The sequence below is a fragment of the Canis aureus genome, chromosome 1 (genome assembly GCF_053574225.1).
Source record: "Canis aureus isolate CA01 chromosome 1, VMU_Caureus_v.1.0, whole genome shotgun sequence".
NCBI lineage: Eukaryota > Metazoa > Chordata > Mammalia > Carnivora > Canidae > Canis > Canis aureus.
The window spans coordinates 110,363,984-110,379,907 of NC_135611.1; the positions used below are offsets into that span (position 1 = coordinate 110,363,984).

The 15,924-nt window shown below is 45.7% G+C and overlaps 1 protein-coding gene across 3 annotated transcripts in view; it reads left to right on the forward strand.

Annotated features, from left to right (window-relative positions):
- Positions 1-15,924, forward strand: part of SYMPK (symplekin scaffold protein) — a 37,661-nt gene that overhangs the window by 5,856 nt on the left and 15,881 nt on the right. For 2 of the 3 annotated variants that reach the window (XM_077848117.1, XM_077848126.1), the window contains exons 4-12: positions 530-583; positions 675-748; positions 3,308-3,434; positions 4,344-4,593; positions 6,590-6,760; positions 8,002-8,241; positions 11,761-11,915; positions 14,255-14,405; positions 15,618-15,822. In XM_077848117.1, coding sequence (XP_077704243.1) covers positions 530-583; positions 675-748; positions 3,308-3,434; positions 4,344-4,593; positions 6,590-6,760; positions 8,002-8,241; positions 11,761-11,915; positions 14,255-14,405; positions 15,618-15,822 — 1,427 coding nt within the window. Of the gene's footprint in view, positions 1-529; positions 584-674; positions 749-3,307; positions 3,435-4,343; positions 4,594-6,589; positions 6,761-7,416; positions 7,595-8,001; positions 8,242-11,760; positions 11,916-14,254; positions 14,406-15,617; positions 15,823-15,924 lie in introns of those variants that run through there. The other variant, XM_077848134.1, reaches the window with a different exon arrangement.

The window sequence follows — 15,924 nt, forward strand, 5'->3', positions numbered from 1 at the left end:
TAGGAGCTGGGCATGTGCTGGCACCAGGCTTCTCTGAGGACATCTGTTGGAAGAGTTTATTCCAAAGAGCCTGGCAAGTCCAAGGACATCAGGAGATGGGTTCTCTCTGTCATGAAATGCCTGCTGAATTGTGGCAGTGTGAATGGGGAATAGAAACAGAAGGAGAGTGGAGAGAATTGATGGATGAGTCTCAGGAAGGAATTCGTACAGCATTTCCCTCTTCTTTAGCCCCCTGGTGTATCATGTGCTCACTACCAATTAGGGCCCTGCACCTTATAGGGTCTTCTTATTAAAGCCTCACAAGAGCCCCATGAGTTGGTGTTTAAGATCCCCCATTTTATAGAAGAGCAGACAAACTCAGGGCAAGCCACTTGCCAGGGCCATGGTTGGGAGTGGCAAAGCCAGGATTTGAACTGAATTTCTCTGCTGCCTACCTCTATGCTGTTTTTTCCTACATGCTCCTATCTGTACTGATTGGAGCCTGGTTTTATATGTGTGGCTCTCCTCCTCATCCCCAGTGTCCTTCCAGGTCCAGGAACTGATCATCAACAAAGATCCTACACTGCTGGACAACTTTCTGGACGTGAGTGACCAATGAGGGAGAGAGGGTGTGAGTATAGGGGTAACGGGATGGATCCTGGTGCAGTCCTGACCCGCCTTCCTGATGTTGGCAGGAGATCATCGCTTTCCAAGCGGACAAGTCGATCGAAGTGCGCAAATTTGTCATCGGCTTCATCGAGGAGGCATGGTACGGGGTGGCTCAAAGGGAGCCCCTGGGAGTGCTCCTGGTGGAGACAGCCTCTTCAGCTCCCCTCCTGGCCCTGCCCTCTGCTTCTCGGACCCATTTTCTCTCCCATGCACACTGATTGCTCAGCAAATATCTAATCAGGTCGAAATCTTGGAATCATTCGTGATTCCTCTAGTTCCCCCACACTTCATATCAGTCCTTACTTCATATCAGTCCATACAGTCCTTACTGAGGACGTCCTCATATCTATGTCCTCAGTAAGGACTGTTGGCTCTACCTTCATTTTTTTTTTTTTTTTTTTGTTGGCTCTACCTTCTAAATTTAAACAGCATCTGACCATTTTTCAACTACTTCCTTGGCTGTTAAGGTGCTCCAGGCCACCATTACCTCCCACCTAGATGGCTCCAAGTGGCCTTCCATCTGCTTCCTCTGCTTACCTAACCCTCTCTCTTCTATTTAATTGAAGAGAAATGCACATAACACAGAATTAACTATTTTTAAATGAACAATTCAGTGGCATTTAGCACATTCACCCATCTAGTTCCAAAACATTTTTATCCTCCCCAAAGGAAATAGCAGACCCATGCCCTACTTCCTCTCTCACAGTAGCCGGAGTGAGCCTGCTAAAATGTGAATCATCTCTGCACTCAATTCCACTGGCCCACTGTCTCACTTAGTTTGAAACCCAGACTCATCCTCACTGTCACCTCATCCTCTGGTGCCCTCCCTGATCTTCACTTACATCCTCCGTCCTCCCTCTTCCTCCTCCAAAAACACTGTTCTCTCAGCTTTCTGTACCCGCTCAAGGGATGCTCACCCCAGGGAGCCACCTGGCTCACTCCTTCACTTCACTCTGGTCTTCCTCAGCAAGCTTTTCCTGACTTTGCACTATTCTTTCCAGTGTTCTCACTAGTTGAGATTACCTTGATGCTTCCCTTCCTCACAAAAATGTCCGCTCCACGAGAACAGGCCTTCTCCATATCATAGACCACCATATCCCCACACCAGAATGGTGTTGGCACACAGGAGGAACTTAACACATATTTGTTGAACAAAAATTTTAACGATAGTAGTGACCACATGGAAAGCTTACTCTGCCATGTGCTGTGTTAAATCCCTTCCTCTGTTTTCACCTGTAATCTTCACAGCAGCCTTGGGAATGGAGGGTTTGCTCTCCTTTTAAGGAAGGAGAAACTGAGGCTCAGAATGATAAAGTGACCTGTTCAAGCTGAGTCATTTGTTCATTCAACATTTTTTGGATGTTTTGTGACTCAGAGAAAGTAAAATATTTTGTTTTCTCTTTGTCAGGCACTGTACTAAATGCTTCACCTAGTTTGTTACATACTTCAATCTTCAAAAATAACACCATGGGTTAGTTATGTGACCCGTTTATCTAAAGACAGCACTGTGATTCAGAGAGGCGAAGTGAGATTCTTAAGGCCACACAGCCAGTATGTGGCAGGGCTGGGATTTTGACCCATATCTGTAATGCCATTGCCACAATTTGTAATCTCCACCTTTAACTGGGAGAATTTGTGATAAATTTTCTGAGTTTGAAAATAAAATAAAATGTTCAACAGGTATGTGCCAGGCATTTATGTCAGGCTTAGGAAGACAACAGTGAGTAAATACAGATATTGTTTCTGACTTCATGTAGCTGGCAGTTAAGGTTCTTTTTTTTTTTTTCTTAAGATTTATTTATTTGAGAAAGCACATGCACACAAGCAGGAGGAGGGGCAGAGGGAGAGGAAGGAAGAGAATCTCAAGCAGATTCCTTGCTGAGTGCAGAGCCTGACTCTGGACTCAGTTCCGTGATCCTGAGATGACCTGAGCTGAAATCCAGGATCAGTCGCTTAACCGACTGAGCCACCCAGCTGCCTCGAGTTTCATTTCTTTGGCTGATCAGCTTAGTATTTAACTTCAGATTGTAGACTGTTGTAAAAATTATATTCATGATCTGAGTTCTAGGTGTGGACTTCTTGAATTTTTTTATCCATTGAACAAATATGTATTTCATTCTGCAACAAAAAATTGAGACTCTGCTCATATGACTAGAAAGGGTCCCCCACTTGCAGAGCCCTCAGACTGAAGTAAACGAGCGAACAAAACTCAGAATTGCATAAAGCAAAGTGCTTGAAGGTGATGACAGCTAATATTTATGAATGCTTTTTGTACCATTCCAAGTACTTTACAAGTATTGATTCAGTGTTCACAGCAAGCTACAAGGGAAGTACTCTCCTAAATGAGACAGTGGGTTTGTCTGCATTCACACAATTGGCTGGCAGTCCTGCCCCTGATGTGAATAGCAGGACCCTACTGGAGTGAAAGTGGGCATTGCAGGACAAACTCGAGAGAGGCTTCATGGGTGGCTGTGAAAGTGCCAAGCATTCTCAGTTTCTGGATGTGCTGACCAACGAGACAGATGCTGTCCCTGACCCTGCCCACCTCCACTCATCTCCTGACACACTGACCCCGATTTCCCTTTCCTTGTGGACCGCAAGCTCCCGTCACATATCCAAAGACCACCTTGACCTTGGCCTTTTTTCTCTATTCCCCCAGCAAACGAGACATTGAGTTACTGCTGAAACTGATTGCAAACCTCAACATGCTCTTGAGGGATGAGAATGTGAATGTGGTGAAGAAGGCCATCCTCACCATGACCCAGCTCTACAAGGTGGCCCTACAGGTAAGCAGTCCCTCCCACCTGGGGGTATCCCAGTCTGACAGGTCTCTTTTTTTTAAGATTGTAGATTTTATTTATTGAGAGAGAGCATGCACATGTGGAGCACAAGTGGAGGGCAAGGGAGGGAGAGGGAGAAGAAGACTCCCCGCTTAGCAGGGAGCCCAATGTAGGGCTCTACCCCAGGACCCGGAGATCATGACCTGAGCTGATGCTTAACCCATTGAGCCACCCAGGCGCCCCTGACAGGTCTTACTTACAGCCTTTTCAGTTATATGGGGACAAGTCTGTTAAACCAGGGACAGATCAAATTCTTTATGGGCAAAATGTGCTATTGATCTTTGGGAACAGACAACAAAGGGATCTAATATCCTGATGGTCAGGGAATTGCCATTAATCTATCCTTCCATCCATTTATCCATTCCCCAAATACTTCCTTTGTGACTCAGATGTGCTGGGTCCTACCTTTGTAGGTGCTCACAGCCCAGTGAGAGAGGCAGATGCTTATCAAAGAAGCATAGAAGCTTCAGTATTGCACTGTAGTGAGTACTATACGGAAAAGCACACACTGTGGTATGGTGTTCATTAGCATTAATGAAATGAATCCTTTTAATCCCTGCCACCATGTTGTGACGTCAGTATTGTTATTCCTTTGTCTTAAGATCTGAGCTTCTTCACTCTGGATTGTCACTGTCTGTGAACCTCGTAAAGGCAGAACCAGACCTGTCTTGCTTACCCCTGGGTCTTGTCCCGAGTATCATCTAGCATAGGGCTTTAGGCAGAGTTGTAGCTCAGTACATGTTTCCCAAATGAATTTATTCATCAGTATTATGGGTCTTCTGCGTAGTGATAGAGTTGGCCATTGATGTCTTGTCCCCTTCTCTCTGTCTCCATTCCTCCTTGGCTCCCTCACAGTGGATGGTAAAGTCACGAGTCATCAGTGAGCTCCAAGAGGCCTGCTGGGACATGGTGTCTGCCATGGCTGGGGACATCATTCTGCTGCTGGATTCTGACAATGACGGCATCCGCACCCATGCCATCAAGTTTGTGGAAGGCCTCATTGTCACCTTGTCACCCCGCATGGCTGACTCAGAAGTGCCCCGACGCCAGGAGCATGACATCAGCCTAGACCGCATCCCTCGTGACCACCCCTATATCCAGTACAGTGAGTGCCACTCATCAACTCGTCCCATTTGTCAGTCACTAACTATGCTAACTTCCTCCCCCTCCTCTCCCTTTCCTTTCTTGGTTTTTCATTTCTGAAGACAGTATATATAAGACATTGATTAAGAGGGCACCTAGGGGGACACCTGGGTGGCTCAGCGGTTGGGCGTCTACCTTTGGCCCAGGGCGTGATCCTGGAGTACCAGGATCCAGTCCCATATCAGGCTTCCTGCATGGAGCCTGTTTCTCCCTCTGCCTATGTCTCTGCCTCTTTCTCTGTGTCTCTGTCATGAATAAATAAATAAAATCTTTAAAAAAAAAAAAAAAAAAGAGCACCTGGGTGGCACAGTCAGTTGAGCATCTGACTTGGTTTTGGCTCAGGTTATGATCGATTGAGCCCATCAGGCTCCATGTTCAGCTGAGTCGGCTTGAGATTCTTTGTCCTTCCTCTCCCTCCCCCTTTACTCCTCCGAGTATTTTTTTTTAGAGACAGAGCATGTGCATGTGTAAGTGGGGGTGGGCAGAGGAAGAGAGAGAGTCTTAAGCAGGCTCAGTACCCAGTGCGGAGCCCAAGACAGGGCTCAGTCTCACAACCCTGAGATCATGATGCAAACCAAAGTCAAGAGTTACCTAGGCACCCCTTAACAGTTTTCTTAGTTGCAAATTATAAACATATATATGTGTATACTGAAGTGTCAAGCAAAACATACAGAGTATGTGTAAGGGTGTAAAGGGAAAATACCACCCCCCAGTTCTGCTTCCCAGAGTTAAATACCATTAAGAGTATATGTCTTTCCAGACCTTTTCTATGCAGGGATGGATATTTTATATATGTTCATAGACCCTGTGATTGTTGGCTTTTTTATTATGAAAAACAGGATCCTGCTTTATATTTTCTGTGGAGAAGTTTAGAGTGGCTTATGTTTGAATCCCTGCTCTAACCTTGGGCAAGCCACCTGTTCTCCCTGAGCCTGTGTCTCCATTGGTAAATTGGGATTCATGATTGTGGCATCTACATGGTGGTATAGGTATGAGCATTTGGTAAGTCAACATGGTTGTCATGGTCAGCTATAAACGTTAGCTATTCTTATATATTGTTTTTTCCACTGAGTAGTATTATCTTTTTTTTTTTTTTTAAGATTTTATTTATTCATGAAAGACACAGAGAGAGGCAGAGACACCGGCAGAGGGAGAAGCAGGCTCCCTCCCTGCAAGGAGCCTGATATGGGACTCGATCACAGATCCCAGGATCACGCCCTGAGCTGTAGGCAGACGCTCAACCACTGAGCCACCCAGGCATCCCTTTTCCACTGAGCAGTATTATCTTAAGTGACATCTTCACTTATCAAAGTCATGTTCAGTTGCCCTACAATGTTCCATAGTGCGGTCATATCTCAGCCTGTTTTTTATTTGCTATTTTAAATAACATGGTATCCAGTATGTTTTTGCATAGAAATCCTCAAGAAAGATATCCACCAAAGTTGTTAAGCATTAACCTTTGGGGGCCAGATCAAGGAGAGTGGTGGTACAAAAGACTTTGAGTGCTTTGTCCATGTGTACGTATGCATATCTTTGTATTCAGAGTTTCACCTCAACATCATTCGGATGATCAGATTCCTATAGTTCGATATTTAAAATCATTTTTAGTCTTTACATTGGAATCCCATGCTTTGAGCATCATCTCTATATTTTATACTTTTTTTTTTTTAAATAAGCTCCACCACACCCAATGTGGGGCTTGAACTCATGACTAATTCCTAAGATTAGGCTTCGCATACTCTTCCTACTGAGCCAGCCAAACACCCCTAAATATTTATACTCATTAGTGGACCATCTCATAGGACTCAATCTAAGTTTTCTGTTTTCCCAGCCCTTCCCAACCATCCCAGCCCTTCCCAACCAGAAAGGTCTTTCTCCTCTTGGCCTCAGCGCTGCTCTCTCCAGAGTTCAGTGGAGAAAGACCCCCTGCTAACTGGTACTCTTCTGTCCCTCATTAGATGTGCTGTGGGAGGAAGGCAAGGCAGCCTTGGAGCAGCTGCTCAAGTTCATGGTCCACCCCGCCATCTCCTCCATCAACCTGACCACAGCTCTGGGCTCACTCGCCAATATCGCCCGCCAGAGGCCCATGTTCATGTCAGAGGTGATCCAGGCCTATGAAACCCTGCATGGTAGGTTGGTCCCCTCCCTGCCCTTTGTCCGCTGGCCAGTCTGTTCTTTCCTGAGAAAACGTGAGCCAGGTAGTGGGTCCCTGAGGGGTTCATCAGTCTAGTCTGGATGCAGGAGGCATTGTTTCGGCTAGATGGGAATCTTTTGGAGGCATGGAACAGAAACCTGGTTCGAAGTTGGCTTTAATATTAAGGTATGTGTGGAGGAAATGGCATGACGTCTGCAAAATACTTTAAAATATTCTAGCCTTCTCTCACCCCAACAACAACAAAAAAGAGCAGGAAGGATAAGTATCCCAAAATAAGCAAAGTGTTGATGGGTACCTGGTTATTTCTTACAGTCTTTTGTGCATGTATGATAACTGAAGTGTACGGGGTTTAGGTGTGAATGTGTGCAGATCAGAGATCTGTCTCCATTTCTTGGCTCTTATTTTCTCCTTACAGGCTTTATTCTGTTCTGTGTCTCTTTCTTGGGGTAGCAAAGATGGCCCCCGATAGCTCTAGGCTTCCATTCCATCCACTTGGCAACCCCAAGGGACAGAGTGTTTCCTTCCCAGTCATTCCAGCAAAAGTCCAGAGGCTGATGCCTATTGTTCCTGATTGGCTGAGAAGACATTGGCAGCTTATCTCTGAACCAATCACAAGGGATTGCTAAGGGATTGCATTGTTCTTACTGGCCCTGAGTCTCTTGCCCACTTGAACTGAGAATGGAGCCCCGGTGGTTCCCTCAAAGGAAAATGGAAGCATTGTTGGCCGAGGAAGGAGGGAAGGATGCCGGGCAGGCGAAAATACAGGCATCCTCTTTCTCTGTGGAACAGGGAAGGCTTGTTCATCAAGGTGACTGTTAGACATTGGAAAATCATTCTGGTGGCAAGACCAACGAGGTGCACTGTTGTAGCAGTTCATTTGGGGCATTGCAGAGGTGAAGGTGGTGATGATAGCTGTCCCCAGGGGAGGCATGCTGGAATTTCCAGACCAGAGATGTGGGGGAGGTGAGGCTTCATGTTTAATAAAGGGTGGGTGAGCTTCTTCTTTGTTCTAAGGTTGACTAATCCTGATGGAGACCTCTTGAGGGTTTTAAGCATCAGCCCATACACGGGGAAGGCTACACATTAGACCTAAGAGCAAAGGAACTTTTCTAGGAGACCCTGCAGCTACCGCCCAAGCTGGGGCTTGGGCAGTAGTACCTGCAGGGCCCCATGAGCTATGTCCACAGAACAAAGCTCCTGCTTCTTTCCTCGTAGCCAACCTGCCCCCGACGCTGGCCAAATCTCAGGTGAGCAGTGTGCGCAAGAACCTGAAGCTGCACCTGCTGAGCGTTCTGAAGCACCCAGCCTCCTTGGAGTTTCAGGCCCAGATCACCACCCTGCTGGTGGACCTGGGCACACCTCAGGCAGAGATCGCCCGCAACATGCCCAGTGGCAAGGATGCCCGCAAGCGGCCCCGAGACGACTCGGATTCCACACTCAAGAAGATGAAACTAGGTGAGCTAAGGAGCTCGTCCAGGTGTCCCAAGAGATGGTGTCAGGGACTGACTACATTTACGATGTTCAGTTATTTACACTAAACTATGAACTTGACCTATATTGTATTAGTTAATATTGTGTTGTAAATTAAAGTGTATAAATATGACATAGCAGGTATCAGAATAGCATCACCGAAGTGTGTGATATACATGGAAGTAATTATGAAGTACTACACTTATGTTTTCTTTCAGAAGTACCAGAGTTCTCAGAAATATCCTGTTTTTTTTTATAATTGGATTTTCTTTCTGAAGTAATTTCTTCTTTTTTTTAAAGATTTATTTATTTTAGAGAGCATACGTGGAGGGTTGGAAGAGGGGCAGAGGGAGATGGAAAGAGAGAATCTCAAGCAGACTCCCCATTAAGTGCAGAGCCTGACTCAGGGCTCGATATTATGACCTGAGCCGAAACCAAGAGCCAGACACTTAACCGACTGAGCACCCAGGCGCCCCTGAAGTGATTTCTTAATGGTTGCATTATTTTGTCAATAGTATCAACCATGGCAGCCTTCCTTACTCCACAACTTTCTAAATCACTGATACTTGTTTCTAGAATATTTATGAGAGAATTGTTTTTTTTTAATTATTATTTTTTAAAATAAGGAATTTATTTTTATATAAGGAGTGAGGTGGAGATCTCTCTCTCCCATAATTAAGCATGCAAAGCAGAGTGTTCCATACCTTATATTTAGTACTTACCTTAGGGCTTCTTCCATATCGGCACTTAGGAATCTACTGCATCCTCTTATGGTGGTATAATAGTCTGTAGTGCATGTAGATCACTTTAACCAGTCCTCCTGTTGATGGACATTTCATCTGTGTCCCTTTTTTTTTTTAAGTGTAAAGGTTGCTATAGTATCAGAGTCTTGAGTGTATGTCCAGTTATAGGACAGATTGCTAGTAGTGAGATTGGTGAAGCAAAAGGTTTGTGCATTTAAAGCTGTTTTTTGCCCACCAACTTTATTGCTGTATTTCTTTAAACTTTCTATTCTGAAGTAATTTTGAATGTGCAGACATGTCACAAGAATAGTACTGAAAGCTGCTACATACCTTTGACAAAGTGAGGCTCACAAGTCACATTCATCACTCCCCCTTAGCTTCACTAATCAGTTCCTCAGCCTTCTGCTTCATAACCTTGCAATTGCAAAGAGTCCAGGACCACTGTTCAGTAAAATGTCCCTCTGTGTGGGTTCATCTGCTCTGGCTTCCTGACTGGATCTAGGCTCTGCACTTGGAGCTGGAACACTGCCAAACTGATGCCCTGACTGCTGCCTCTGTGTGGTGTCAAGGGGGCACATGATACCAGTTTGTCCCCTTATTGGTGATGGGAGCTTTGATTGCTTGGTCAAAATAGTGTCTATCAGGTTTCTCTAGTATTAAATGCACTTTTCCCTATCATAAATACTAAGTGGGGAGAGATACCTATACTGTGTAAAAATACCTGATCCCCTTCAAATTGTGACCCAGTGTTTTTAACATCTGTTATTGCTCTAATGATTATGAGAAGCTTTCCTTCTGCATTTATTAGTTGGCATTCTGTAAGGAAGAGCTTTCTTCTCTCTACTTTATTATCAGTTAGACTTGTGGATTCTTATTCTTTGGGTTGTTCCATTACTCTTGTTACTCATTTGGTGCTCACATTGCCTCATGTATAGCTAGGGGGAGCCTTTGAGCTGGCTGCTATGACCCTTTGATTTGTCCTGTAAGTTTTTTTGAGCATTTCTAATTTTCTAGCATAACAAGATACTCTGGACTCATCTTGTACTTTCTTACTCCAGTCTTGGAATCAGCCTTTTCTCTAAGGAGCCCCGGTTGCATTTATTTATTTATTTATTTATTTATTTATTTATTTATTTATTATTTTCATTTTTTTTAAGATTTTATTTATTCATGAGAGACACAGAAAGAGAGGCAGAGACACAGGAGACACAGGCAGAGGAAGAAGCAGGAAGCCTGCGGGGAGTCTGATACAGGACTTGATCCCAGGACCCTGGGATCATGCCCTGAGCCAAAGGCAGATACTCAACCACTGAGCAACCCAGGTGCCCCAGCCCTGGTTGCTTTTAAGGATGAAGTAGTTTCAGAAACCAAGATCTGAGCACCAGATGTGCCCATTGCTACTGGGTACATAGAAATTCTTGATAGCCATTGCCAAACTGTTTTGCAAAAAAAAAAAGCCACACCACTGTATATAACCCCAGAGGTGTGTGAATGCCAGTTGCCCCATTCTTACCAGTCCTGGATGTTCCATAAACCCTCTGGGTATAAACAGTATCCTAGGTTTAAATTCATTTTCTTGTACATGTTGGAGTCAGGCTGCACATCACTTTACATTTATTAGTCATTTGGGTGTCTGTGAAGTGCCCATTCTGTTCAACCTTTTGTAACTGAATTATATATGCCCTTGGTCTTGGTTGATGCTGGGTATCAACTTTTTATTACATGCACTGCAATTTTTTTTTTTAAGAGACTGTATAACAACGGCGCCTGACTGGCTTAGTCAGTAGAGCATGAGACTCTTGATAATGGGGCTGTGAGTTGAAGCTCTACTTCATGCCCTCCAAGCTGGGCATGGAGCCTACTTTAAAAAAAAAAAAATTTTGGGGCAGCCCGGATGGCTCAGAGTTTAGCGCCACCCTCAGCCCAGGGCCTGATCCTGGAGACCCAGGATCGAGTCCCACGTCAGGCTCCCTGCATGGAGCCTGCTTCTCCATCCGCCTGTGTCTCTGCCTCTCTCTCTCTCTCTCTCTCTCTCTCTCTGTCTCTGATGAATAAATAAATAAAATCTTAAAAAAAATTTATAACATTAGATCATATTTTTGCCGTTATCTACTTAAATTATCACCCTATTAAACATTCCAGCTTCAAGAAACATCTTTGTACGTAAAGCTTTTTCTCTGTATATTATACCTTTGATGTATATTTATGAGTGGAGTGTTTAGTGTTTATCTAGAAGTTGTCAAAAAGGTGTGCACATTTAAAAGTTTGCACTATGGTCAAATTACACTTCCAGAAGGCCATACCAGTTATATTTCCATAGTCTATACCCCTACTAACAATTGTCACTACCAGCCTATTAATTTTTTTGTCAATCCCGTGGGCTTACTGGGTTGTCTTTACATTTTCCTGATTCCTGGTGAGGTTGAGCAGTATTTCAAAGATAGAGGTTTTTCAGCAATAAAGCTTAGTGAAATTGTTAGGTAACCTTTTCATCTTCTTGGAGTTTAGTTTGAGCAGCGAGGCTGGTGTGGCTTATTTCCATTTCCCAGATGAGAAAAGCAAAGCCTGGAGAGGCATGTCATTCCCCAGGGTCACACAATGCTTTGATGGCAGAGCACGGCTGTGGCCCAGGTCTTTGCTCACTGCACTCCTGCTTGCTGAGGCCCCCTGGGGGGGGGCAGGGACTCCCTGGGCTCCCCTGGAGGGGAAAGGGCATATTACTCACTCTGGCACCAGCATCTTGTCTCCTTCCCTCTCCCAGAGCCCAACCTGGGGGAAGATGATGAGGACAAGGACTTGGAGCCAGGCCCGTCAGGAACCTCAAAGGCCTCAGCCCAGATCTCAGGCCAGTCAGACACAGACATCACAGCCGAGTTCCTGCAGCCCTTGCTGACGCCTGACAATGTGGCCAATCTGGTAAGGAGGGAAGGGGGCTGTTTCCCACAGGGCAGGGAGGAAGGATTTCTAGTCCTTTTGCTGCCCTTCCACTCCATACTGCCCACCTCTTCCAGATGACATTGGTTCCAGAGCACCTCTCTGTTGTTTGTGTTAGGAGGGTGTGGTCCAGTGGGCCCTCTCAGTGTTGGATGGACCTTTTCCCTGATCTTTCCTGGAGATCACTTGTCACCATCCCCTGGGAGTCCCTCTTTGGATAATCTGAGTCCCATCTGAACCCACACCTGCCCCCTCCTTTGAAGGGACAATATATTAAGTGGAGAGCAAATCCCATGACTTGTTTTCTAAGTGGTGTGGGATTGGCATTGGTGGGACAGGATGGCCAGTGTTTTCCTTAGATTCTCAAAGATAGCCAGCCCTACAGTGAAAGAACTGCTGGTTTGAGTTGATGGTGGGGACAGCAGGGAGGGTGGTCTCACGTCAGTCCTCACACTATAGCAGCACCCAGACCTTTGCATTGGGTGCTCATGGACAATGTCTCTTCCCATGTTCAACAGCAGTCTCCCGTAGCCCTCCCTTCTCTCTGCCTAGAGGCTCCACAGTGCTTAGTTGTCAGGTGAATGAAGTGGAATTTTTTTGCCAGGGTAAAAGGAGTTTTCTTTTTTTTTTTTTTTTTTTAATTAATTTATTTATTTATGATAGTCACAGAGAGAGAGAGAGAGAGAGGCAGAGACATAGGCAGAGGGAGAAGCAGGCTCCATGCACTGGCAGCCTGACGTGGGATTCGATCCCGGGTCCCCAGGATCGTGCCCTGGGCCAAAGGCAGGCGCTAAACTGCTGCGCCACCCAGGGATCCCCAGAAAGGAGTTTTCTACCCCATTCAGATCTCTTTGGTGAGAGCTCCAGGTCTGGAAATGTGTCTGCCCCCTGCATCATTCTTCCTTGGAAGTTCCACAGGCACCACAGACTCATTATGTCAGAACTGAATGTTTGGAGTTTCTACCCATGCCTCTCTGCAGGCCCATGGCCCTCTCTGTTCTTGGCATACTAGTGTCTCAGGTCCCAACTCAAACCTGGGAGTTGAACTCTTTGCCTCTCACCAGTCCCTCCTATCTTCTCCATCCCCCAGGGCCCCTGCCTGCTCCCTGGCTCTGGCTTCCACTCTCCCTGTGGCAGCCGGAGGCATCTTCCTAAAGTATAGGTTGTGATGCTCCCCTTCCAACCCTGCTGTGGCTCTCTCTTTCCTTCCAGATAAAATTTGGATGCAGCTTGCCTTAGGCCCTCTTTGATGATGCTTCCATTAACTCTTTGTATCTTGTCCGCCCTCATCACGCTGTTTTCAAATTATTCGCCTAAAGTTCTTAACAGGATTCTTTTAGTTTTATCATGCCTGCTGTCTCTGTAGTAGTGTGCAGCTCCTTTGTCCTTAATATTGTGTCCTTAGCACCTTTTTTTGTTGTTCAATCTCGCCATCAATTTGTTTGTGTTTGGTCATTTCAAAGAACTGGCTCTGAAGTTTTGGTGATACTCTTTGTAACCTCTTCTGTTTTATTTCTGTTGTCTTTATTCTTTCCTGCTGCTCTCTTTGGATATTTTACCCCAGAATTTTAAGTTAAATGCTTGGCTTAATAGTTTTTGGTTGTCTTTTCCAGTATAAGCATTTACGGATCTGATTTTCCGTCTAAGAACCATTTTAGCTGCATCCCGCACATTTTGATTTGTAGTGATTTCATTCTCCCTGTTCTAATTAGTTTCTTATTTCAGATATATATTTATACCTCGGGAGGGATGCAGGGAGTTCGAAGCATGCAGGGAGGGAATTCGAAGTATGCAGGGAGTTCGAAGTGACCTTTTGTTACCAATTCCTGACAAAACTGGATGGTCTCTTGTTAGGATACCTATTTTTTTGTTTGTTTGTTTGTTTGTTTTTTTTTAGTCAGTTTCTGGTTCATAGGACATTCTTTACTGAACTTGCAGTCTCTGGGTAGGGTGTCACAGCTGCTCAGCCTTCCCCCATGCTGCTCTAATGCCTGGAATCCATAGCCCGCTCCCACTGTGAGGCATCACCCTGTGCCAGTCTGAAACTGGCCCTCCTCTCCGTTCTCAGCCTCGGTGCTGCTTCCCCGGAGAGCCAAAGCTGCCTCAGCCCTCCTGAAGCATCTTGTGGCATCCTTTACTTTCCTTCCTGGTGCACCACACTGCTCGTTTTCTCTCTGACTTCCCCAGAAATCTGAGCCCCACAGGAGCAGGCCCAGGACTTTCGTAGTCTCTGCCATTTCCCCAGCCTTGGCCTGGGTGGGGAACAGATCCTTGTGGAGTCCATGAGTAAGGAAAGGCTCCTCTCCCTGGGCATCCTGCAGGTACTCATCAGCATGGTGTACCTGCCCGAAGCCATGCCCGCCTCCTTCCAAGCCATCTATACACCAGTGGAGTCCGCAGGCACTGAAGCCCAGATCAAGCACCTGGCTCGGCTCATGGCCACACAGATGACAGCTGCAGGACTAGGGCCAGGTGAGTGTCACGTGGAGCTGACCTGGGCCAGGGGTTCGCACAGTGAGTGCTGGGTTCTCCTTACTGGAAGGGCATGGTGCTACCTTACCTCCTCATGGTGGTACAAATGAAACTCACATGAGATGGTAGGTGTAAATAATTCCGGTCCCTTAGATATATTGAGTGCTTACGATTTTCAGGCTCTGGGCTTTGAATCCAGCAGGCCTGGATTTGAGGTCTCAGTTGAACCAGACTACCTCAGCCACTTAATAAGTGTGTGACTTTGGTCAAGTTAACTGAACCTCTCTGTGACTCAGGTGTTTGCCTATGTTAACAATACTAGTGTAGTATAAATTACATACAGAGAAACACAGCTCTTCACTGTACATCTTAGTGAATTTTCGTAAAATGAACACTCCCACATAGCCACCACCCAGATGGAGATACAGATCACTTCCATCTTTCCAGAACATTCCTTCTTACTCCTATCCAGTCAGCACTTAGAGCATCCCACCTCCTGAGATAATCACTTTTCTGCTTTCTGTCTCCCTAGATTAATTTTTCCTGAACTTCATATAAATGGGATCATAGAGAGTCTGGCTTCTTTTGCTCGGCATAGGTTTTTGAGATGCCTGCATGTTGTCATGTGAACCAGTGGTTTATTTTGTATTGCTCAATAGTGTTTCCTCATGCAAATAGGCCATTGTTTGTTTATCCACTCTCCTGTTGATTGACCTGTGGTTCGTGTCCAGCTTTTGACTGTTGTGAATGAAGCTGTACAAGTGTTTGTGTATAAGTGTTTTTTGGGATTTGTTTGGGCTATGGGGTGGGGGTGGGGGGTTGTTGGGATTTTTTGTTTGTTTGTTTGAGTATAGTTGGTGTATACAAGTTTTGGTGTACATGTGCCCTCCTTTATCTTGAGTATATACCAAGGAGTGAGATTGTTGGGTCATAGGTTAGGGTATGCTCAGTGCTACTAGAAACTGCTCATCAGTGTTCCACCATGGCTGTGCTGTTTGATACTCCCGCCCACAGTAAATGGCATTTCTAGTTTGAGCCCTGGTTGTATGCAAAATGAGGATAAAAAGTATGCCTGTTTCAGAATGGTGATTTGCAGACTTAAATGAGCTTTGTGTGTATAAGGCTTAGACTAGAACCTAGCACACAGGAGGTCCCTGGATGGGAGCAGAGGGGTAGAACATTCCTGGAGCCCGTTTGCTACCTCCCCCTCAGGTGTGGAACAGACCAAACAGTGCAAAGAGGAACCCAAAGAGGAGAAGGTGGTGAAGCCAGAGAGCGTCCTGATCAAGCGGCGCCTGTCAGCCCAAGGCCAGGCCATCTCCGTGGTGGGCTCCCTGAGTTCCATGTCTACTCTGGAGGAGGAGGCGCCCCAGGCCAAGAGGAGGCCAGAGCCTATCATACCTGTCACGCAGCCCCGGTGAGTTCCCTGGCAGGTGCAGGACTGAGGGCCTGGGTTTTAGTGTGTACACTAAGTGCATGTGTGTGTGCATGTGTTAAAGACAGACTGACAAACAGATAA